At 32.9% G+C, this 25,440-nt stretch overlaps 2 protein-coding genes across 2 annotated transcripts; one reads left to right on the top strand and one right to left on the bottom strand.

Annotated features, from left to right (window-relative positions):
* Positions 1–7,250: 7,250 nt before the first annotated feature.
* LOC127799477 (uncharacterized) lies at positions 7,251–9,819 on the top strand. Its single transcript, XM_052333539.1, has 3 exons — positions 7,251–7,384; positions 7,480–7,570; positions 9,401–9,819. The coding sequence occupies exons 1-3, from the start codon at positions 7,315–7,317 to the stop codon at positions 9,534–9,536; spliced, it is 297 nt and encodes a 98-aa protein (XP_052189499.1). The 5' UTR covers positions 7,251–7,314; the 3' UTR covers positions 9,537–9,819.
* A 1,246-nt stretch (positions 9,820–11,065) lies between these two features.
* Positions 11,066–21,198, bottom strand: LOC127799471 (putative E3 ubiquitin-protein ligase LIN-1). Its single transcript, XM_052333527.1, has 17 exons — positions 20,292–21,198; positions 19,515–19,587; positions 18,051–18,305; positions 17,895–17,968; positions 16,623–17,801; positions 16,311–16,452; positions 15,484–15,729; positions 15,093–15,387; positions 14,352–14,473; positions 13,160–13,279; positions 12,781–12,912; positions 12,560–12,682; positions 12,281–12,391; positions 12,059–12,205; positions 11,867–11,992; positions 11,470–11,586; positions 11,066–11,366 (listed from the first exon to the last, which is right to left on the bottom strand). The coding sequence occupies exons 1-17, from the start codon at positions 21,044–21,046 to the stop codon at positions 11,349–11,351; spliced, it is 4,035 nt and encodes a 1,344-aa protein (XP_052189487.1). The 5' UTR covers positions 21,047–21,198; the 3' UTR covers positions 11,066–11,348.
* Between the last annotated feature and the right edge of the window lie 4,242 nt (positions 21,199–25,440).

The following is a 25,440-nucleotide window of genomic DNA, read 5'->3' as shown; positions in this document are numbered from 1 at the left end:
AAGGATGAAGCAACTGAAACATTTTATATTATAGTGGAAAAGCTTATAGTGCGGTAAAATTAATATAAAAAAAAGAAAAAAAAACACGAACACAACCAAATATTTAAAATTTTAGGTTGCGTTCTCTTTACTATTTTCAATTTTCTAAAATATTGAAAACGTATTCTCGTTACTGTTTTTAAAAATTTATTTTTGAAAATAAAAAAAATTATAAAGAAAACTAAAAACAACAAAAAGTTATTTTGAGTGTTTTCATCCAAAACAAACTCAAAACATATTTATTTATTTATTTATTCATATTTTATTATTGTAATGAGAAAAAATATTATAAAATTCATTAACTTTAAAATGTCTATATTTTTTTAATAATATATTAATATTAAATATTTATAATTTTCTTAATAATCAAATTTATTGAATAAAATATTATTAACAAATATTTTTAAATTTTCAAAGAGAACGCGTTTTCTAATTTTCTGTTTTGAAGAATAATTTTTCAAAAGGACAAAGAGAAAGCGTTTTCAATTTTCTAAAAACTGATTACCAAAACAGAAAACTGAAAATGAATTCAAAACTTAAAACTGGAAATTGAAAAGTAAAGAGAACGCAATCTTAGTATTTTATGTCGTTTGTGTATTAAAAATATTTAATTTTAAATTTGTGTTAAATTTATAAACTCAATTTGATGATGTTGTGTTTAAGAAAGTATATCCAAATTTAGAAAAACAAAAAGACCCAAAAGCCTATTAGAAGAAAAAATCAATAGAAATAAGTCACAAGTGCATGAAATCCTCGAATGACCAAGATCGAGAGATGCGAGTCTTAATGTGACTAAGACGGAATGACATTGTTAAGTATGTTCTTTAATGTTTTGATGATAATTATTTTATGTAAAACGTTAATGTAAGACATGTTCTATGATAATGATGTTTTAAGAATAAACTCGAAGAATCTTGATATGTTTATTTGTTAATATGTTTTATATAAGTGAAAAATATTTTATCCTTTTTTAGGATATGCTAAATTCTCATATTTCTTAAGGAAATGTTTAGATTGATAATCTTATGAGTGATAACCTTAATATGTTAATATGCTTTGCCTATTTGTGATCGAGATCGTTTTTATATCTTATCTGTCAATATGCTTGATATGTTTCAAAAGATATCATATTTTTAGTCGAGCAATAAATTATCTTTACTCAAGTGATAAATGAAATGAAAAATGTCAAGTTTCATTACTTGAACATTAATCAACTAAGAGTTAAAACATAATCAAGTAAAATATATTATTAGTCGAGTAATTTGGCCTTGACAGATATTGGATCTATGTATTTAAAGTATTAATGGACTATGTAAATTTTGAAATTGAGTAAGAGTTTAAGTTTAATCATCTTGAGTAAATTAATCGAGTATTCTTTTTTTGTTATCGAGTAAATGTTGATGTATAATTAATTAATTTTAATTTATAATTGAGTAATTATTTATTATTTATGTCTAAAAATGCAATCGAGTATAAATTGTTTTGTAATCAAGTAAACTATCAATTTTAGTTAATTACAAACTATATGTACTCGAATGCAGTCAAAATTTAGTCGATTACAAATATTTTTTACTCGAGTAAAAGTGTGCTGGAAATTAAAATTATAGCCGTTGAACTAGCCGTTAAAATAGGTGTACAAGTGTATTTAATGCACATTTTTTGCTATTAAGGCACATATTTTGCTCTAATTTGTCTCTCACATATTTAGCATAATATTTGAATATTTTAATCATTTTTTTACGATAAAATAAAATTTTTCCTACATATGTCCATTGATAAGTATAAAAAATAGAAGTGGATGAAGAAACTAAAGGGTTGTTTGAATTATTCCTACTAATGCTTTAAGCCAAAAAGATACATTGAGTTTTAATCTTCTATTAGAAAAAAAGAAAAAAATAGTTACTTACCTTCTTATCTTTCTAATATCTCTTTACTTTACGATGATAAGTTATTTTCTGGTTGAATGATACATTATAAAAGCTTATTTAAGCTTTATATTGTACCTTATTTAAAGCTTAAAGGGATTGTGCTTAAGCACATAAAAAACATTTGTAAAATTTTTAACTGATTCTTATGAAAGTTGTGTATTTGATTACAACTGATTTATCAAAAAGTATAAGTTACAATTGCACTTATTAAAATATGAGGTTATAGATGACCATGCAAAAAATTACAGTGGATTGTTGAAATTCTTGATAAGAAGTTAAGGAAATAGAGTAGGTTGATTAAACCAAACCATTATAAAACATTTGTACACTGTATTGTTCGTTTATATCTTTTATTTCAACTAGTTAAGTATTTATTTTCAGCATTTGTAGTCAGAGCCGGCCATATAGTAAGGCCAGCAAGACGGTCGCCTGGGGCCCCCAAATTAGGAGGGCCCCAAATTTTAAAAATTTGTTATATATATTTTTTTATTTTTAATAATAAATATTTGATTAAAAAATTAAATACAAAATACAATTTGATGAAAATATCAATGATGATAACACAAAATCTATTGAAAAATCCTTTAGAGTTGATTATTTTATGTACACGATTGATCAAGTCATTTATTCATTTCGAAATAGGTTTGAGTAATTTGGAATATATGAAAAAAAATTTAGATTTCTATGCAATTTTAAGAAATTAAAATCAATGGATAAAGATGTTTTAAAAGGATATTGTTTGAATCTTAGAAATGTTCTTAAATTTGATGAACTTTTTGATATAGATGGTTTAGATTTATTTTTAGAATTAAGAGTGTTAACAGAAACTTTTTAAGAGGAAAAAATAGTATATTGAAAATTCTTCACTACCTCAAAACAGTCGATTATTTTCTAAATGCATATATTGTTGTTTATAGAATATTATTCACAATTATAGTTTCAATGGCTTCTGTTGTAAAAAAAAATTCAAAATTAAAATTAATAAAGTCATATTTGAGGTCAACTATGTCGCAAGAAATATTAAATAGATTAACTATATTATCTATTGAACATGGTTTATTAGATAAACTTAATTATTGAGATTTAATCAATGATTTTGTATTTCAAAAGGCAAGAAAAATTAATTTTCCAAAAAACTGAATATAGTTTAACACATATTTGTGGAATAAAATTTGCTCATTATTTGTGAACTTTACATTTTTAATGTTATCAGTTTAATGCTTTATTTTGTTTTCTTCTATAGAAAAATCAAGAATGTATAATTTTCTACTTGAGTTGCACGGATTTTCTTAGAGTTTCAAGAAAAAATTAGTTTTACTTTTTCTTTGTTTATTGTAGTAGGTTGTTTAGTATTTTTTAATCTCTGAGATATTATATTGTAATTAAAAATTCACTATCATTAACAAATTATCAGATTTTTTAGTTCATTGAACTTCAACTTTTTTTTTAATTTAATGAAATGATAAAAAATTTTAGTAAAAAAATATATTATTTATTTTTTTATAAAATAATTAATACTCTTAAGAAGACCTCGATAAATTTTTTCGCCTAAAGCCCCAAATTGATTGGGCTGGCTCTGTTTATAGTTTATAATATTAGTTCTAAAATTGATCTTGTAAAGTTCATCTTCACCCAAACATACTCAAATATTTTATTAACAAACTAAAGTTAAATATTTTAACAGATACTTTTATCACTATTTTTCAAAAGATCTAAAAAGGTCAAACAATTTTTCATGCATAAAGTTACTTCAAATTGAAAAGATTTTGAAACTCAATTCACTATCTTATTGGTTATATATCAATTTTTACGGACCTCACCTGATAGCCTCTCTCAATCCCTTTTGTAATACCCCTGGTATTTTGAGAAAAATTAAATTTTGTTGCAATTGAGATGAATTATTTATGGTCTATTGGTGATTTTTGGATTTGAAAATTTTAATGGAAGAAATTAAAATTTATATATTTTTTGAATAAGGAGAGGATTAAAAGTTTTTGAATTTTTTGTTGGGATTTTCGTGAAATTTTGAAAACTTGAATTGATATTAGTATAAATTTAATGAAATGCACATTAATAATTGAAGAAGGCTGCAGCATGAGCAGTTGTGCCCGAGGGGTTGTTGGATGGGTGACGTGGGTTTAATTCGCCAATGATGGGTCGTTTGCTGGAATTTTCCAGTGGGGTGCCAGAAGGGCGTAGTTTTGTACGTCACTTAAGGCTTTAGACGTTGCTTGTAGTGCCCCGTATATGCTACGAAAAAGTTTAGGCTACGTTCTCTTTGTTTTTTAATTTTTAATTTTGAGTTTGGAATTCATTTTCAATTTTCTGTTTTGATAGTCTATTTTAAAAAATTGAAAACACATTATCTTTCTCATTTTAAAAAATTATTTCTCAAAACAGAAAATTAAAAAATGTGTTCTCTTTGAAATTTTAAAAAAAAAAATTAATGATATTTTATTCAATAAATTTAATTATTCAGTAAATTGAAAATATTTAATGTTAATATATTATTAAAAATATATACATTTTAAAGTTAATGAGTTTTGTAATATTTTTTCCCATTACAATAATAAAATATAAATAAATAAATATGTTTTGAATTTAGAGTTTGTTTTGGATGAAAACACTTAAAACAACTTTTTGTTGTTTTGAGTTTTCTTTACAATTTTTTTTGTTTTCAAAAATATATTTTTAAAAACAGTAAAGAGAACACGTTTTCATTATTTTTAAAAAATTAAAAACTAAAAATGACTTAAAAACAGTAAAGAGAACACACCCTTAATTTTTTATTTGCTTCCAGTTGCAAACAATTATAGTCACAAAAAAGTGAAACAGTGTTTATAAATGAGCATTAATTGAAAGCTGCAACCCATTAAATAATTATGTGAAAAAATATTTATTGATATGAGATTGATTTATTGAGATGAAATTGATAAATTGTGGGAGCATCCATGTTATTATAAAATTGATGTTGAGTGTCAATTTTAACTTGTCAAACAAGACACATGGCATGTAATGAGCTTGAATTTAAATTGATTTGATAATTCACGCAAGAAAAATAAGAAAATAAGAAGAATGAGAGTAAAAATTTTGAAATAAAAGGGGATAAGAGCTTTATAAAGAGCACTTCCGTGAAAGTTAAATGCTTACAAATAAAAATTTAAAGGAAGAGATAAGAGTTAGTAGTGGAACAAGTCAGGTTATTGTAATAATAATTTAAGGTATGATGTCCAATATTATATTTAAAATTAGTTTACTAATATTTAGTTAAAATAATTATTTTAACTTATTATGTTGAATTTTGTTAGAAGAATTTTAACACGTGGTAACGGTATTTTCAACACTTAAAGAATATAGTTAAAGAGATTTATCAAGGCATTAGAAGCAAAGGGTAAAGGTCAATATATATTTTATGTGCAAATTTTGTGGTCATAAATTGCATGTGATAATAGGGAAGTGCCAATGCACGAGGTTATAAATTTTAGGGACAAAACATAACTCGTGTTCAGATCTATGAAAAATCATATGGGAAATATCAAGAGTTTGGGATGGATAAGGTGGACAAGTCTGCGTACATAAAACACTTCATATTTTTCTTTCCATATTTGTTACGAACTATGGTTTGTTATTTTATATATATTGCTTTTGCTGAGTCTTACGACTCATCCCCATAATTAACCATATAGATAGCTCGGGGCCTATTAAAAGAAATGCAATATTAATGGAAACATCGCCCTCAGATGCAGTTGAAGAGCCATGAAGAGTCTCTTATTCAAGAATCATTTTACCAATTCCGTGGTTGTAATAAACATCATTTTGAGGTATTTAAGCAAAGGAATATGTATGCCAATTTATTTATAAGCTTATCCAAATTTCTTTCGGGCTTCAGGAGAAAAACGTCACGCCTTTGAGAGACCCTCTCAAGAATTTATAAGTCACTTGCCAATTGCTATTTGAAAGAATTTCATGAGCCACCTAGACCTAAAAGCATTTATCCCAACTATGCGATAGATCATTTTGTGAGACTATAAATCTCAAAAGACCTAATCTCCATACATTATTTATGCAAGACCTCGAAGAACATACTCATTTTTACCTCTGATTTCATCGCCTGCAAATTTGAAAGAAAACTCAAAATTACTACAAAAAATTGTAATTTTTTTTTTCATTTCAATATTTTTCCCCTATAAACAAGATACTTTTGAGATTATCATTCTTGTGTGGTCCCTTGTTACTCGTGCTCTCAATTTCGACAAAGGAGATAAATCGCAGGTGAAGACTTTACTTTATTACGCAGAGTAAAGAGTCGAATCCATAATTTATCGATACGAATCTTAACTTATCATAGTTCAACCAATTAACTTATACAAAGCAAAGAAGATACTTTTCTTCCACGAAATGCACGCTCACAATTTAATTCAGACCATCATTCTATTTATTTTTTATATTATATATTTTGAATACAAAATTAATTTAAATATGAGAGGATTCGCAAAAAGCCTCTTATCAATTTCTTCCTCACTGTGAAAATTGTTTGACGGATAGTATTTTCTGTAACAATTTTATAAAAGCGACCAAACGAGTCGCAAGGTTTTCCACTTTTAGACACAACAAATCACAAACGTAAACGCAATGTGACACGTGCCAGCCGCCTCAGAACAGACCGCGTGGACCGTCCAACTTCACAACCCCAATTGACTTTACCCATTCAATTATAATTTATCTCCCTTAGCAGCCTTTAATTAAAAATATTGCACCCGCTCCCCATTTAAACGGGGACTGCTAAAATATTCACAATTATTTTAAAAATTTGTACTTACTGCTATGAAATTAAACAAGAAATACAATTTTACCAGGATTGAATTCATAATTTATTATCTATTTTATTAAATATATAAACATCAAATTTGGTATATGAAGTATTGTCAAACTATTTTATTTTTAAAATATCTTCTAATATTGTATTTAAAAAATATAAATTAAATAAGTTAATAAAATTTGCACTTATAATTTCTTTAAATGATAATAAATTTGAAATAAATTTATTACTATATTAAATTTTTATTAAAAATGAAATTAGGTTGCAACTGTCAACCATCATTAATAAACCTTTATTTAAGCTTTTTTTATTTTTAATTTACACGCATGGCCACCCTTTAATATAATAAAATAAAATGAGGGGTGTAAAGTGTAATGCTATTCGGCTGAGGGCGGAAAATAAAAATAGAACATAGTTAAAGGACCCACATTTAATTAACCCTTCATTGCTTTCCCCTATAAATTCACGAATCACTCGAAGAAACGAGTACGCAAACCGAGACCGCCCTGAGAGTTTCAATCACGAAGAATGGCTGAAGCGAAGAGCAATTTCGATTCCATTCGAGAATGGGTCGTCGAGCACAAGCTTCGCACCGTTGGTCTCTCTCTCCCTCCCTCTCTCTCTCTCTTCTTGATGCAAGTTTTATGTGTTTTGGGTTTGATTGTAATGAGTTTGGTCTGAAAATTGGTGAAGGATGTTTGTGGCTAAGCGGCGTAGCGGGTTCGATCGCCTACAATTGGTCCCAACCCAACATGAAGACCAGTGTCAAGATCATTCATGCTAGGTATGACGATGTTTGTTCTTACAAACCCTCATCAGAATGCTAATCCGTGCTAGATAAATCTGTTTGATTGGTGGGGGAATTTGGGGGCTGGGGAGCGAATAGAAGAGAAATTAGGGATTTGATTAGTTTTGATGTTTATGCACATCTTGGATCGGGTTCTGTTATTTATGGACTGTCAAAACACTAATTCACCAATTTGCATTTGTTGCTGTAATCCTCTTGAAGTTCTTAATGTTGTTCTTGTCTTTTTGATATTGAGAACCCAACATCTATGATTTGCTTCGTTGATATGCGGAAATATCTAATAAAACATAGCAATATGTGGAATGAACCTAACATGCTTCAAACTAGGTTAAGGTCTCTTTCATGATTGGAACCATATTCATGACATTCTAGGATAAAATTTGGAGGAATACTGTTGAATTACTATCTGGAGACTGGATATTTACCTCGCCTTCTACTTGGTCTTGCATAATAGAGTTGTGTGTTAATAAAAAATCAGGAAAATCATTCACACGTTTTTTTTTTCTGGGCATGATCGATGGCCTATAACAAAAGAAAATAACAGTATCCAGGGGAAAACCTGGTAAAGAACCTTGGCATGGCAAGATTGAGAGCAATAGCCTATATATCTACAGGAGCTCATTGGGCACGATGGTCATCCACAAACTAACCCAATACTCAATAGAAGAGGGGGCACACCACACTCAACCACTAAAAAGGATAAACAAGGTTGGTTTCCTCAACAAAAAAAAAAAAAAAATGATAACTCTAAACCCTCTGGTATTGCACTCTCTCCAAATAGGCCACAACACACCTATAGAGACTACTCACTAGATCGTGTTAAGAGATTGCCTTGGGCATTTCCCATTCCAAGAAAGGAGAATGCCAATCACGAATGTATCTTTAGACTCTAGGTTCTAGCATGTGCTACGAGCTTTCTGAAGTTTCAATCATTAGAAGTTCTTAGTTCATGATGAATGATTGGTAGCGATTGTTCTAGCAACAATCATTCTAGTGAGCTATGGAGATCTGCTTATTGGAATTGCTGAAAAGCTTGTAGTACCAGCAAAGATCATGGAGTATAAAGGTACATTTGTGATATTCTATTGTGCATTGAAGGTCCTATATTGATCACATTCGGGCCTGCTCCTCCAATAAATACTGGATTTTATGGTGCTGATTGGCATAACTATTTCCATCCAGTTTTCATTCTTGTTGAGGTTGGCAATAATATTCTTGTAGGCCATAACTACACACAAGAGTCTTGTATATTCATTTTGTGATTAAGCACATACACAAGTAATTATAGCAATTAACATAATTTAGAAAAATAAAAACTTAAATGGGCCACGTGATAGAAATTGAGCATAAAACACAATCATGCCCATGCTGCTAAGTAATTCATGATTCTATCCAAGTTCCACTTAGTACGCAATTATAAGGAGGAAATCATTAAAAGATTAAGGCGCACTTTAAAATTGTCTCTGATAAAGCATCAGAAGCAACTTCAATATTTTTGTTTTCCTCTTGAACTGTACTTAAGAGTTAGCTATTTTTTCTACATCGCTAGGTAACTACGTGATGTGTCAATCTCTGTTTGCATCTTTTCCATATTTTGATTCTAAAGCTGAAGGTACTCTTGTACAATCAGCATGATGTTATTATTGGACGACTATTTCAATATTTTATTTCCGAGTTTATCTTAGTAATATCATGAATATAACTTATTTGACTCCATTTAGTGGGATCGAGGCTTGCTGGTTTATTTTGTTGATGCCATTGTCAATATTGTGAATGTAACTGCTATTTTTTGGGTGGGAAAAACAGGTTGCATGCACAAGCTCTGACCCTTGCCGCACTAGCTGGAGCTGCTGTTGTTGAATATTACGACCATAGATCAGGAGCAAAGCAAGAGCGCGTCGCTAAGTTTCTCGGTGCAAATGGACATCCACACAAAGATTGAGACCAATATTTCATTCGACAATGCTTGAAATATATTCCCAGAAAGATCGGAGGGCAATATTTCATTACATTAGACATGTTCGAATAGATTTCTAAGTACTATTATTCTTGTCAATAACCATGACTATTGTCATACTAACCACCCGCATTTTCCGCTATAGCATGGTTTTGAGTTTCTACAGAGGATGACCATTTGTTGTCATTGTTATTGTCATCCTATAAGGAGTGTTCGATACAGTATTGAGGGGTTGTATTGATGCGATAGCCATATTGATTTTATAATCTGTTACTGGTCTTAATTTATTTTACATTTTCTTATTCCTATTACATATGGAAAACTGTAATGTGGTTAATTAAGGAAATTCTATGGTAATCAATGGCATTGCTATATTGGGATTATCGCCCTTGCGTGGTTCTCACCGCTCCTGCCCTCGATTTTAATAAAAGAGATAAATCGATAAATTGTAGATAGGCCATTGGCCCTTATCTAAGTTGAGTATCGAACTCATGACCTACTGATGTTAATCTCAGTGTATTACTTGTCCGTCATTATAGCATTGTTATATTGTGTAATGTAAAAAATATAATATATTAAACGAGTAATGTATTGTTTAATATAAAAAAAATATTAAATATTAGAAAATGTATTTGCATAATACTTGTATAGTGCACATTTTTTGGTGTTCGATGCACTTTTTTTTCATATTATATATCATATATTTTTTTTTGGTATTGTATAGGTTATTAGTATTCTTTGACTCATAAAAATTTGTGTTATAATATATTATTGCATCATCTTAAATTAATATGAAGGAAATTTTTCACCATTACCTTTCAAGCTAACACTTGAAATATATAAGAGAGCAGTGACGAAGGGCATTGCATTTGAAAGTGAATTATCAATCCAGCTGTTTGAATTATCATATTAATTTCGTTGTGTTTTAGAAGCAATTCTCATAATCTCTTGATTTAATTTTCATTTTCATTTAGAGAAAAAAAAATAAAAATTTAAGGGCTCGTTTGATTTAATTTTCATTTTCAATTAGCCGCCTTTTTTGTGTTCAAAGGAAATGCGAACTGACAAAAAACTCGTATCCTAGGTATCTCTCCGTTTCTCTGCGAAGTAATATACATGTATATATATATATATATATATTCATTGTCCATTCATTTTCGTACATCTCGTCTTTCACCAACAGGTTGTCTGAGATTTCTTGATTTACAGTTCGCTGCTAGCTCTGCGGGCTCAGCAAATTCCCTAATGATCTAAATACCAGTAATGTAAGTGGTATTTACATTCTTATATATAAATTCTAATCTATTTAAGGATGTTCCTGTGAATTGATTTTATTCAGTTGCGGGGGTGCTCATCACTGTCTGAATTTTACTTGTGGAAAGAGACCCTTGCTGGCGACATATGAAAACCTTTACAAGTTTCATAAAAATTCTTTGTCTAATGTCTATTAGTTGTTCAAATTGGCATCATGATAACAGATATGAAAAATAAGTATTGAGAACCGAGGGTCGTTCTTTGTAAAATTTCAATTATAATTTTCTAGTAAAATGAGAAACGATAGGTGAAAATATGTTTCTTCTTTTTTTCCTTGTTTACAATGGAGCATGTCTTGCAACCAAAATATATTTGAGCTAATCTTTTAAGGTAATTAACTATTGAAACCAATCATATGCTACTGCTTTGCCTTCTGTATCTATATACATTTGCTATATTTGTGCTGGTTGACCAAATCAGTTGAAAACTCTTTGCAGCTTTTGAAATATACTGATGACAACTTCGTTTGCTAGGGATCTGCTGCTAGAGGGGGATCCAACCCTATAGAAACCGGATCAGGGAATTGAGGTGAGACCATCAATCAATTAAACAAACTACTTTAAAGTATAAACTAGATTGATTCACATGAGCTGAAAGATCATACCTTTATTAGTCCTGTCTCAGTACCGCATAGAATAATATCATTGCCTGCAAGGAGGCTTGTTATCTTGCTCCCAGCTGATAACCTTCCAACTTTCTGCTGTGTCCCTCTCAACCAGATCTGGTAGCCATGAAGTATTATTATATGTTAGATGAGGTTACCAATCCAATCAGCTAGGTTATGTACATTGCTAGAAGTAATTAGGTTATATAATGGTATCAGGCATAATGCTGATCCACTTCAGGGACACTGGAGCCCAGATGCATAATTGTAGCCATAAAGTCTTATCTCGATGAGCCTGTTTGTTGGACTATACTGGCCGCTTTTTATGCTAAACATTAAGTACCTCAATTTCATTAACCTTGACAAATGCATCATACATCCAAAATGCACTAATTACCTGAAGGATGCTTGGTGACGAACTGCATTTTAAGTATATGAAGTCCTCGACTACCTCCATTGCCAGCACATTTGTTCCTCTGTCTGGCACTATGGACATTTGGGGTTTGCTCTTTCTTCTCCATTCCTGTACTATTTTCACTATCATTCACTGGAAACTAAATGCAAATAAAAAAAAAAATCTATTCCTTACCTTGATATCTGAACCCTCAACGACTGCACTTGCACTGTATAACCAATTTTTATACACAACAATGGCATTGATGGCCCTGCTTTGCATCCTCCAAATCTTTGATGGTGCTTTCATCTCTCGCTCCCGATTGTTTGTTATAGATAACTCCTAAATTGAGTTGTAAGTTACTTACAATTTTAATCAGACGATGACATTTCTATTAGACAAGATCATCAAACCAACCTGTATGCTTGAATCTGTGCAACCTAAATAAGCCTTCCCATGAATTACCCTTACACACTTCACATGTTTGGCTCTGCACTGGTCTCTGATTGTTCTTGATGCATCAAACACCTGACAAAAGAAGGGATCCTTTCCAAGTTAGATGTTCGTATCAATACTAGTTTGAAGAAAAAATAGAGTTTTGATTGTCTATTTATTGACATACTGATTAAACTAGGTACATGCAGTTTGCATTTGGACCTTTAAAATGTTTTATGCAAATTGTGCTAGACAGATTACCTTCATTTCATAGCTTTTTGTGACTGCAAAAATGAGTTGGCCATCAGTGTCTAGACTTCGAAGTGGTTCCTTCATTCCTATCACTTCAATGCACTCCAGTTTCATTTGGATCATTTGCCACATCTGCAGCAAGGACAAATCGAGATGTATTGGATATAATTATGTTTTTTTGGCATCCTCAGATTAAACTCTGGAAAATGTATCCAACTACATAAAATTACCCTTATAGTTTTATCTGCAGATCCACTCAATAAACAATCCCCTTGTTCAAAAAGTGAAAAACATGTCACTGCTTTTTTGTGCTCCTTCATGTCCAGTGCAAGTGTAGCTGTCTGTCCGTTGATGTCCCATACCTATTTAGGAGCATAACCTTTACTTAAATCGTTTTCTATTCATTCCAAATGTGGGGCAGTTCAAGCCTCCACAGGACCACAACCATTTTACGTAACAAAGGAGACCTATAATAATACCATTTCAATTTTAGAATATTGGCATTTTTTTCTGAAATATTCCTTAGCAATCAAAAGTAAGCAACGGTTTTAGTTTACATTGACATGAAATAATGACCTTTTCAGTGCAAAGAACATTATGTTTTTCTACCTTAATTGACCCATCTGCATATCCACTGCAAAGCTGTCCCTTGTAGTAGACAAGAGCAGTTACGGCTCCACTGTATTTGTAAGTAGCCTCCAGAATTTGTGTGTGAACACAAGAAATTCGCTGCCCATTGTAATAGAACATATAAGACATGGAATTTTTTAGATTTATCAAGATTTATTGTGAGCAAAACCACAAGAGCAAGAGAGAATTTTGGTTAAACGGCTGCAATTGTCACTTATGGGATAGCTGTTACACTATATCTGATGGGTGATTTTTAGATATCCTGGGTAACTGGTCTTGTTTTATGCATGAATGCTAACCATAGCTGTAATTTATAGTCCTAGACCTACTCTTTTTGAAGTAAGTTTTACTTAAGTATAATTCTCATGGACTCGAATTCTGGAATAGCGCAGAACGCCTGATGCTATTTTCACTAGATAGGAAGAATGGAGACTTCATTTTGGGCTTTATATTTGTATCTGCAACTTCTTGGATGCTGATACAAGCTTGGGGACATTGTGAGGTTCTTATAGACTTTTTAGAACTTTTTCCAAATTAAAATTTTCTAGCACAATAAGTTTTTGGATACAGAATAGAAGATAAAATTCCATGTAATTTAAAATCTGAAAAAATAGTTATTCTTTTCTTTTTTTTGTCTCATGATGTTTATATTATTATTATGGATTTGATGGTACCCTTATGTTGAATTTGTGGTATTTTTTTCAAAATATTTTTTGTATTTTTATCATTGTTATAGGTTGAACGGTATTTTCATTTTGGTTTAGGGGGATTTTTAAAGATATTTTTAGTCTTTCTTGGTTATTATGTTTAATTGTTTATCAACATACTAATAAAAGAATAAAAAATATTGCTATTTTATGATATCTGTAAACCTTTTTCAAATCGTCATTTCCTGTGTTTATTTCCATGTTTTTATTTACATAAGTGCTTTTAGGTTACTAGTATATATTTTCTACTTATTTCATGTCTACATGTCCCCAGAAGGCATGTTGTGTTGTTGAGTGTAAACTTTGGGCACTTTGTGTCGTACAATTGAATAATTCTGAAAGAACCAGTAATTATTTTATTGCATTCAGCATTTCTTTCAAAAGATAAAAAGGGTTTTTCTGCGCAGTTGCAGTAGTTATTTATCTTGTTAATGCTGAAAGTTGAAGCGTGCAAGGAGACTCACCCATTTATTCGGCCGGAAATAATCAGCAACCCTCAGTAATTCCTCTGCCATCCAGGTTATGTGTGAAAGTCTTCTAAGTGACTCCCTCACTCCCTCTGAGAAATGAATTAGTTTCTGCATTCCTGCAGCAAAAAGGACAAAAAGGGCAAAAAACAAACTATATAAAAGCTGCTATAGGAGGAAAAATCCACTCATAATGCTTCTAAGGTCTTATAAGGAACTCACATACTAATACAGCTGTAATTCGTTGGGATCTGTATCTTTCACAATGAGTCTTTCATGTGGGGCTGGGAGATGTGGCAAGTAAATGGGTTAAGTTGGAAGACTGTCAGTATCTTTTATAATTGATGTAGAGCTCATTGTAATTATTGTGAGTTATGGTTTATTCCCATCTTATGATCAATCTTGGCATACTTTCTCATTTAGTGGGTGATTTGGATGAGCCAGGAGAGATTGGAGACAATTTACTTCTTTTCATTCCTTGTTTACAGGCCAGATATGCAGTTCGTCATTTCTATAATCTTGGTGTTAAAAATAGTGGTATTCTGTTGATGCTAAAATTTGATCTTTCTATAAATTTCAAAGCCTTATAAGATTTCTATAAACAATTCTATACTTATTTACCTAAACATCATAATGTGTCTAGCTGGATCTTCATGAATGGTAATATATTTTCATTTAGCTCTATATTCCTCCATGGCATGTACTACTAGTCTTTACTTTCTATTCTGTGGACATTACCTTTACCCGAAGCATAGTTGTAGATGCATATACATGCCAAAAGTCTGTCTTCAAGCTCTGAGCCAGGATGCAAAAATTGGTCAACTGCACTTAACAAGATTTCAGATGCAGAATATCTCAAGTTATCCGGAAACTTAGCAATTTCACATCCAATCCACGCAATGGCAGTCAGACTGTGTCGAGAAACCTTCTCTTTCTTGCTACTTAGTCCTCTTACCAAGGCATGGAATATGGGTGTCCCAATTTTGGCAACAGTTCTGGCAATCTTACTACACCATGTGTCGACACCAGGGTCCTGCAATCTCATGCAGTCATGTGATGATTTCCACATGTGACCTAACTAGAGAATAGTTATAAGCAATGCCAAACTAATTCTTCTACCATCACTCACCTGTAGGGTCTGATCCAACCAGTTGATGTTTCTTATCATGTTCCTGTGTTGCTGTGAGGTCAAACCTGTTTTTTTCAGCAACCATGCTACTGTACATGGTTCCCCTGTCCAGGTATATGTTCCACCAAGATTGGATAGAAGGAATGCTGACAGTTGCTGCGCATCAGAATTCTCTTCATCGGTCAATGACTTGAGAAGGACTTGCACGGCCTCGTCTCTATATGTGCTTTGACCTTGTGGGTCTTCCTGAAGAATAGTTTGAGTTACATTAGTAAATTAGTGTAGGAATCAAAATCAAGAGATAATTCTACATGATTAGCTCCGGCACACTTCTTTTTGCTAGGTAAAATTATGCTCATTCACACTTCTAGAGGTACTCTTTTTAAGTGCTTTATTTATATTCTGTAACCTACCTATCTGTGGTGCCATACAGAGTAACTCTATTTTCTGACAAGATACCTAAGAAGTTGGTTCACTTGAATTTGAACTAAGCTTGTAATTTCTATCAACTCTATAGTTTTAGCGTGTCGCTCATGCTTTTAACCATATGCCTTTTCCTTTCCCTGATACATTATCACCTCTGTATTTCTTCTCAAGTTTCCAGAAATGTAGTATGAGCAGGGGAGGGTGTTCAGGGAAAGTTAATGTACCAGCATAGGGGATTTAAGGATTATATTTTTCAAGGATTTTACTGCAAAGGGTAATTCCTTAGGTTGTTTCTGTGACAGCTGCATATTGATAGGGATCATACAACATTTTAGTCTGAAGGTGGAACCAATTATGCATATACAGAAAGAATAAAAACATAACTTGCAAACTGAACTTACCAGTATGTCTAACTGAAGCAGCAAATTTGCTGCCAGAAGTTTATACTTGGGCTGTGATTGTTGGATGAGCAGCAGTAGTGTTTGCAGATTGTTGGTGCTTCCTTCTTTTTGTATCTGTTGCAATAAATTGGTGGCTGATGACCTAAAGTGGAAAATCAACATCCAAATGCCTCTAATAAGTTTCTGAATTGTAAGGAGATGTATGTATCCTTTTATGCATTATAATTCATGATAGTCATCTGATTTTCTCATGGATCTAGGTTATGTATAAAATGCTGCGAAAAGTACAGGATTTTGAGCATTTGGTCATACCGTGGCATGCAAAGCATTTCATGGAAAAATTCTAGGGCGATGAATTTGGCTTGCTTCTGGCTGCTCAATAAGAGAGAGATAAATGGGGCCATAGGAGCAGATGTTGAAATATATTTTCTGCATTGTCCATCAAATCGCATGCACCTAACGAGAATAGTGGCCAAAGAGGTGAAGTCTTCCAAATTATTATTTCTTGGAACATCCAGAAGGCCTGAGAGGACTCGAGGTGAACTAATTGCAGCCAAGTGCATGTTATTGGTAGCATAGTCAAATGCAGTTACTAAAACTTCAATGATCATCAGTGATGCTACAGGAGGTGTCGGCAAAACAGGTGCTAGCCTGCCCTTGTAACGGCTTGAAGTGCACAAAACCTCCACTAGTGTTGGTAAAAGTTCTAAAGTTTTAATTTCAGAGGGAGGTGGATTTATTAAATAAATTAGAATCACTGCCTCATGCACATTTCGCTTGAGAGCACCTGCTAAATTGCACAGCTGTAAGCCATTCTTGTTGATGTGTTTTATAACTCTTTTGTTCCTTGCAACAAGAGTTGAAAGTATGGTAACTGATGCCTTGATAACTCCTACTTCTTTGGAAGTTGAAATAGCTGCTAGCAGTTGATCCAATATTATGTCTTTCAGCAGAGTGTATTTTATTCCTCTCTTGCTGCTCAGCATTTCATACGTCTTTACAACTTCAATGGTGTAATCTTCATCACATGTTCCTGATCCTTCTGAGAAACATAGACTCGAAATTGCTTTCTCAAGTATTCCCATTAGTTCAGCTTCAGAGCCTTTTCCAGGAAGCAAGCAAACTTCATTTATATTGTCTATGGAATATTGATTCTGTTTATTTCTTCCAATAGTTCCTTGGCAATTGATAATGGTGAAATTATTCTCCACAGCTGCAGTTGTTAAATGGTTGAAGCTTTGGAGATCACAGTGGTGTAACTTCCTCCCTCTTGTCCCTTCTTCCACATGGCAAGTCCCTAGCCTACAAGAATCCATGTTTCTGAATTCCAAGATGGATGACTCCAAATCACTGAATGATCTGTGATATCTTTCTGAATAGCAAGTGGTAGTGCATCCTTCATTGGTTTCTTCATTTTCTAAATTTCTAGGAGGTTGAGGCGAGGATATGGTATGCACTTGATGTCGTGTGGAGCTATGTGCCACCTGCTTCCTGTAGGTGATAGGACAATCACATATTCACACTCAGAACATATGTCAAAATACTGAACCTAAAATTTTATGTTGCTAGATGTGTGGAACAAACCAATCATAAGTTTCTGGTCCTTGATTGCCTGCATTTATCATAGTTCTATCTGTTGTGATTTCATCATCATACACCTGGTTCAGGAGATTAAGCAGCAGTTTTAGATCACCTAACCCCAGAAAAAAGTCCTTAGAAATACCTAATGACTAAACTTACCTCGTGTTTATCGTCATCTGCAGAACCACTGCTGTTTGCATCCTCTGCAATTGGTGTATCTGACTTGGATTCTGTCAGCAGATCTTGAAGATATCCAATGTTTGACCTTATCTTTAATTTGTCAGCATGAACTTGATCAATATCTGCAAGAGCTTCTGTGTGTTCTTGAATTTGCATAATGTCAGATACCTTAGACTCCTCTTCCACATTATGACTTACATGTTCTTGAGGATCAAGTGGATGCACCTTCTCAAACTGCATTGATCTTAGTTACATTATTCATTTTGTGAAGTGCAAGCTGAAACACATTTGTTCCAGAGGAAGTCTTATGCAATTTTGTAACTGAAAAAAAAAAAAAATGCAAATCTCAACCAGACATTGAACTGGATGTCAGTGATTTGGAAATGAAGTGCAGTTAATGGTGCATTTGTAGTTTTTTATGCTAGTGCACCTTAAGTGTGATGAGGAATGAGGATTATCAAAATTCAATGTTTGATAGGATATTTAGAATTTTGATTTATCATAGTTTGCTTAGATTTTAGAGTCGTAGTTTGATTATATTTTAGATTATTTTATTTTAATTAGGTTTTATCTTTTAGGATTGGATTTCATAATTATGTTATAGCTAGGATTGTATTTTGCCTATGAATAGGCGTATGATGTAATTCATGTGCTTTTGATTATTGAATATGGACTCATTTATTTCCTCTGCTGAATTTTCTCCCTTTTTTGCTTCTTCTTCTTCCCATACTTTCTTCTCTTTCTTCTACTATCTTTCTGTTGCACCGGGTCTTCCACCAATATCTTGTTTTAATCTTTATTGGCCACCTGGCATTCATAGATTTGAGCCTAATTGGTTTATTATAGACTCGAGGATGGAATACATCCTAACCTAGAGCACCATCAAGAAGGATCTAGCCATGATAGCAGCAATTCTTCCCTAATTTGAGGGAGTTGGCATTGACAATGATCCTCGATATGAGTTTTTTCCAAACAAGGGGAGAATGATGAGGAATGAGGATTATCAACATGCAATGTTCGATAGCATATCTAGAATTTTGATTTATCATAATATGTTTAAATTTTAAAGGCGTTTTGATTATATTTTAGATTTTTTTAGTTAGGTTTTATCTTTTATTATAGTTAGGATAGGATTTCATAATTATATCACAGCTAGGATTGGATTTTGCCTATGATTAAGCGTATGATGTATTAAAAAATTCACACCCTTTTGATTATTGAACATAGACATTGATTTCCACATCAGATTTTATATCATAGCATTCTTTTGATCATTTTGCATCAAAGTGCTTTCACTTATTAGACCGAGCATTTTTAATAATTCTAAATCATGAAACTTGTTGATTGCATATTGTACTTAGAATTTAAGGAGAACTGTATCTTATAGTGCTGTTAGATTTAGTTAATACACTGAAGCTGGACAAGAAAAGTGTGTAGTCTTACACTATAATGAGTAAGCAAGCTTTTCCCGCGTTCTTTTAAATTTGTTGGTGCAGTGCCAGTGGACTTCCTGTTCCTGTTCAGAAGCATTGAATGATATGAGACATTCAGAATTGTTGAATGCTTTGAAATTCTGCTTGAACAAGTTAGTTTCATCCAAATTTTATGAGCCATACTAGTTCAGGAGATTTAAAAAAAAAAAAAAGAAGTGAAATGTATATTTTTTTTCTGTAAATAGAAATGTAAATTAGGCTTAGCTTACTCTAGAATTCATACTTGGAAGGAAGATCCTGTTGGCGTGACAAAAATAGATTCATCCCACATACCAAACCATTTGGAACATGAAGGATATGCTTACATTTTGTTGATAAAATCAGTTTCTTGACATTTTAATTGAAAGTAATAAAAGCCATTAATATTCTAAGATTTCACAGCAGAATTAAACAGCATGCATGCACCTTTTCATTTTCTTCTGTGTCAGATGAAGTAGCTCTAGATAATGATTAGTTTTGTGGGCTAGTAAAGTATTTGCTGTCCTAGACTCTGGAGCAATATTATTATCAGGAACATATTAATGAGTGGTCAATTGAATTCTTAATTTGGTTTGTTCTGCATATTTTACAAGTCAGTTATTCTGTAAGTACTCGATGCTTTCCATATTTTATAACTTCATCCTTTCTTTAAGCCATCAAATAATTTTGAAATCCTAAACTGTAGTTGCAATTGCTAGATGCATAAAAATAACTGTAGAATTCCCTATAGGCAGTGAAGAGAACTTACTTGCAGAATTGCAATTCCTCATTAGCTGAAGCAGTATCTGTGCCTGCAGCATGGCACTGGGGAGCCTCTCCATATGTCATGACCTGATAGTATGTTAACCATGCCTTGTACCTCCTTGCCATGTGCCTCATTGCCTTGACAATCTCATCATCGTTACAATCCATTAGAGATGCCGAGTTCAGGCTTCTCTTGGCCCCCATTTTCTGACTTTCAAATGTCATGTAGGCAATAAATGAACTGTTGCATGGCTTTGGTGTGAATTCTGTCCAAAAAAGTTGTGGGGAGACCAGAACAGCTTGGAGAAAATCCAATGCAACCTGCCACTCATCTCCTTGGAGTTTCCGAACCACAGAGAGATAGAAGTAGGAGCAGCAAATCAAGTACTGGTTTGAAATTCCTGCTGTCACTCCGAGCTCATTAAGCAAAGCAGGGACTTGAAGCATTCGCTCTGAATTCTTGAGCCTGCCAGATTTCTCTTCTGGCTGTTTTGACTGAATTGCAGCTTCAATATTGTCTATGCCCCAGTATAGATTTGACAGTACTGAATGCTCAGAGAATTCAAAGAATTCTCTCTGTTGGATCTTGAGCTTTGAAGTGCATTTCAATTTTACGGATTTCCAAGTTTTGTCATTTGCAAGGAATTCATGTATGTGTGTGTTGATTGAAGCGACGACTGCCCTGACGGATTCAGCGTTTGGTCTCTCATATTCACGAGAAGAAGAAGAAGAGCAGGAAGCCATTGAATTCTGTGACATACTAATCTCATGAAGGAGAAGAGTGCTTCGCTGGGGATAAGAAAGGGTAACGGAGATATCACAGTCTCGTAGAATATTGGAGGTTTGGACTTCTACTCATTACTGTTTTGACTTGTCAGGACCCACCATTACAAACAGACAAGGAAATGTTCCTTCCTTCAAAGGAGGGCAAGATGGATAAGACACTGACACTATTAACAGTTATTTTCTTACAACCATGAAGGTTCATAGAGTTTTGCTAACACATGTTTATTACTTTGTGTGCGCTCCTACCATTCTATATAAAGGGAGTGTAATATGCTATTTTATATTTAGATCATCATGTGATTCTACGCTAAAGTGTAGTTTGACTAATCAAGACCATTTTTCAATTTTATTATTATTTTTTTCCTATCTGGTCATGATTATAACATGTATAAATGGAGCAATACTAGCATTTTTCTTTTCCTTTTTGTGTTTAACATAAAATTCACCTTCATATGGGATGCATTCACAGTTTGTTATGAACTTATGGTCACTAGATTTCATCTGCCACAAGACAACTATGGTTCTTTGGAAACAACTTTGTAACTTTGTTTCAATTGCACGGAGGAGTAGTCGATTAATTTTCTTCATTTTCAATATTTCAGCATTGTTATTCATGAGCTTATATCTATGATTGATAATACAGAGTTATATTCTCAATTTTCTATATAGAAATTTGGAAGGATTCAAGCATATGCATTCATAATCAATCATCTGTTCTTACACTTCTTGTGATCCCCGTGCACAGGCACTGCTGATGGCATGTTGACCTGTCAGAACTGGTGGCCGCATGAGCTGGACCGTCTGATGAACAGGTATTTTGTGTGTTAATTTTCAAATTTCTCTGTTTTCCCAGGACTAATCACTATTTTACCTTCTGATTTTTCACATCTTGCATATGCGCTGAACTGTGTCTCTGTTAGTTCAGTATTTGAAATACCTTACCTTTTGGCCAAAGATGACGAAACGAAAGTTTCCAAGGTAGAACTGAGTCTCCCCTGTAGACCCCATTACAAAACTCAGGCCATCTGAATGCAGCTGGATGACCATTTTGATTATATTTTGTTTGGTGTGGTGAAGGCCGTATGCATATGCTAGCCCTGGTGAGGCTGTCATGAAAGGGACCTCACCCAGACCCAGAGCAGCTGCAGCAGTACGCTAAGCTGCTCACTAGTCCCAGTTTGCCCATGACCCGTGAGAGCACCTCAGTCCAAAACCTTCCAGCATTATGTGCCTCTGTCAAGGGGTGAATTTACTTGGACAACGATCTATTAATATTACTGAGCAATTACTACTTGGATTTAGGTACAATTATTTTTCTCGTTACGTGTCACTGGGTCAATTTTTCCCGCTAAATTCTCTGCCTGTGATGGCACTGATTTACTCACTTGGTCTCAGCCACGCTTTGCCATGATTCCACAAGGCAACACATCTAGGGGATGATTATTTGGGTACCAGGTTGCAAATTTCTCCATTATTTGCTCTGATTATGGGCATGGAATTCGTGGACCATTAGCGAATAATGAGTGGAAGATTAGAGTTTCGAAGAGAAAAGGGCTAGTGCATTAGCATGTGATTCAACCCCACTTCTTTGCTTGTCACGGGCTCAGAATTTTGGTTCCCCACATGTAGAATCACTCACATTCACAAGCAGTCTTATCATCATCATCTGTTGAATAAGACAAGCCCTGAATTTCTTTCGTGCCACAGTCCTCTTAGCTAAGCTAAGGCAGTGGCACATCAACTTCACAAAAAAAAAAAAAAAAACACCATCGGCGACCATAGATTCGAGTGCCTGCATAATTGTTCAATAATTGCCTTGCACCTTTATTGTGTCAAATTAATCAAATCACCAAAAGCAATCCTCCTTGATTTATTGGTCCAAAAGGTGAAATCGCTCACCCAATCCTCCTTGATTTATTAGGTTGTTTGATAGTTGAAGCAGTGCTGGGGCTAGTTTTAGAAAATGAGCAGTACGGTACGGATTGAGATTAAAGACAGAGCTGATGGTGCCCACATGCTTTGTGTTGCGAAAGCATGCAGCGTGGCAGCTCATTAGGCAGGCCTCTTTTAGCTAAAGCAGGCTGGCAGCTGATTAATTCATAGCTCAGGGCGGATCAAAGGATCTGTGTTAGGGAAGGTTCAGATTTTAAAAAGTTAATATAATAAATTTTTTATGTAATTAATGATAGGATTTAGGTTTGAAATTAATGATAAAGGTTAATTTTAAAAAACTATAATCTGAACTTGTTTGAAATTAATAATTTAATTTGAGTGGCTTTAGTCAATTTTACTTATAAATAGGATATCGTCCAGAGTGGAGAGCTACACATTATAGATTTTGAAGTGAATTATATTTTTTTTTGGATTAGACTATTATTAATTTTTTTTATACTAAAAAAATTAAATATGATAGTGGGCTGCTAGTATACAAGACTTGCAGTTTTGAGAGGGATGGTAGATATTCTAAATTTATTTTTGTTTCGTGAAGAAATTATTTCTATAACTATGATTTGTGGCCTTTATAAAAGAATAATTTTACCATTCTTATCAAAACTTATTCTTAAAATATGAGTTTTAAATGCTTTTAGGGGCGAGCATTTGATTATGGAATAATTTGACAATTAAACTAAATTAACTGAACATATATATATATATATATATAACAAAATTGAACCAAAATTTAAAAACTCAGTTTAATCAAAAAATATATATATTTTTTAAAGATACCCAATGTTAAGAAAATTTAATAGGAATTTAAAACATTTTAGTAAATACAATTATTGCAATAGACATCAACCTAGTTTTAGAATAGTGATAATTTGATAAATAATCTAAAACTTAGTTTTATTTTTATAAAATAATTATAATATCGGTCAACTGGATTTAAAATCTAAAGACTAGTGTTAAAATAAAAATTGAAAATTGATTTTTTGTTTTTTCGTGTATATACACCAAAGCTAAATTAGAACCAAATTAAACTAAAATTAATCAATGTTAAAAATTGATTTTTTTTTTTTTTTTAATGCTAGTGGCCTATTGCAAAAATGCTGAGTTGTTTAAAAACCAAATAATATACTATAATTTTATTCACAAACCACAGTCCAGTATACATACATACATACAAATTCTGTGCAGAATATAGGGGGCGTAACCAAAGGCTCTTTTAGCCGAGGCCCAATCCACTCAGCCCAGCTAACTCAGAACTCAGGAGGCCAAACCCAACCCACTTCTACGCCATTTTATTATATTATTATATTATTATATATAACGATAGGAGTGCAAGTTTGATTGCTTCGAGGATTCTTGAAACCAGAGATTCTCAATCTACACGACCAAGATGACTCCTTGTTTGGATACATGACAGGTCGCCCTCCACTCATTTATTTCTAAACGGATTTAATGGAGGCAATTTTAGAGAAAATGAGCTTTATAATTGTTTTGTTTCGGATTGATAGACTCGATAGTCTAATTCATACCCGAGCTGAGCTGAGCTGAGCTGAGAGATAACCTAAATTAAATCAACTCAATCAACTTGGTTTGATTGAGTTACCAAATTCACCTGAACTCATGAGCACCTAAGAACAATAGTGTGTTAGTTTTGTTCTTTTCTCCGTTCCAGCGTCTGTAGTTGTCTGCTTTCTTGGAACTTCTTCCTGCCAGCACTTTACATTGACACTACCATTTCTTCAGTAGGAAAGGAAAATGTTTCTGCCATTTTCTGTTTGTGATTCCTGAAAGGGAGAGGGGAGGGGTATCTTGAATCACAAGGGTAAGTCATGGAAGTGGCTGATTCCTCCTTCAGTTTCACATGGCCACGCAATGCCAGGAATCAGTTGAACATGTGGAAAGATTTGGTTGGTTTCTGTAGAAGAAGAGATCAGTTATTTATGTAAATGGCTGGCTCATAGACTAGGCAAATTCTAGAGCATCCCACTCCACTTAACAATAAAATATGTCAAAACCTATTATTATTATTATTAATAAAATTAAAACCAAGTGTCCTTTTAAAATCTAAAAGGGCCAATACCTACGAGGGACGGGTCAATGGGCACAACGTACTTTTAAAATCTAACCTAACTCACTCCACTTAATAAAATGAAGTGTTTATTATTAGTGAACAAAACCTTATTTTTAAAATATGTCAATTTTCTATGATAGAGGCCTTCCATCCCCTCTTCTATTTTGGGCATAAAAATTGCACTGAGTGAGGCCATCCGCCATCATTTGCATTTTCAAACATTGTTTTTGTCGCGTCGGTAATATTTTTCAGCATAAAAAAAAGAAAAGAAGAAGATATTTGTGTGTCTCTCTGTCTGACATGTAAGATATGTGTGGCTGAGAAAAAGTGAGATGAACTGATGAGAGGA

This window comes from Diospyros lotus, chromosome 4, assembly GCF_014633365.1.
Source record: "Diospyros lotus cultivar Yz01 chromosome 4, ASM1463336v1, whole genome shotgun sequence".
NCBI classification, from domain to species: Eukaryota; Viridiplantae; Streptophyta; class Magnoliopsida; order Ericales; family Ebenaceae; genus Diospyros; species Diospyros lotus.
This window is presented reverse-complemented; position numbering and strand designations above follow the sequence as displayed.

What these genes read in the sequence shown, in the direction of transcription:
- LOC127799477 (XM_052333539.1), top strand. Translation starts at nt 7,315, where the DNA reads ATGGCTGAAGCGAAGAGCAATTTCGATTCCATTCGAGAATGGGTCGTC. An exon ending in GCACAAGCTTCGCACCGTTG is followed by an intron (nt 7,385 to 7,479) that starts GTCTCTCTCTCC and finishes AAATTGGTGAAG; the next exon opens with GATGTTTGTGGCTAAGCGGC. An exon ending in GTCAAGATCATTCATGCTAG is followed by an intron (nt 7,571 to 9,400) that starts GTATGACGATGT and finishes TGGGAAAAACAG; the next exon opens with GTTGCATGCACAAGCTCTGA.
- LOC127799471 (XM_052333527.1), bottom strand. Translation starts at nt 21,046, where the DNA reads ATGTCACAGAATTCAATGGCTTCCTGCTCTTCTTCTTCTTCTCGTGAA. An exon ending in ATTTCCGGCCGAATAAATGG is followed by an intron (nt 13,280 to 14,351) that starts GTGAGTCTCCTT and finishes TACAATGGGCAG; the next exon opens with CGAATTTCTTGTGTTCACAC. An exon ending in GCACAGATTCAAGCATACAG is followed by an intron (nt 12,206 to 12,280) that starts GTTGGTTTGATG and finishes AACTCAATTTAG; the next exon opens with GAGTTATCTATAACAAACAA.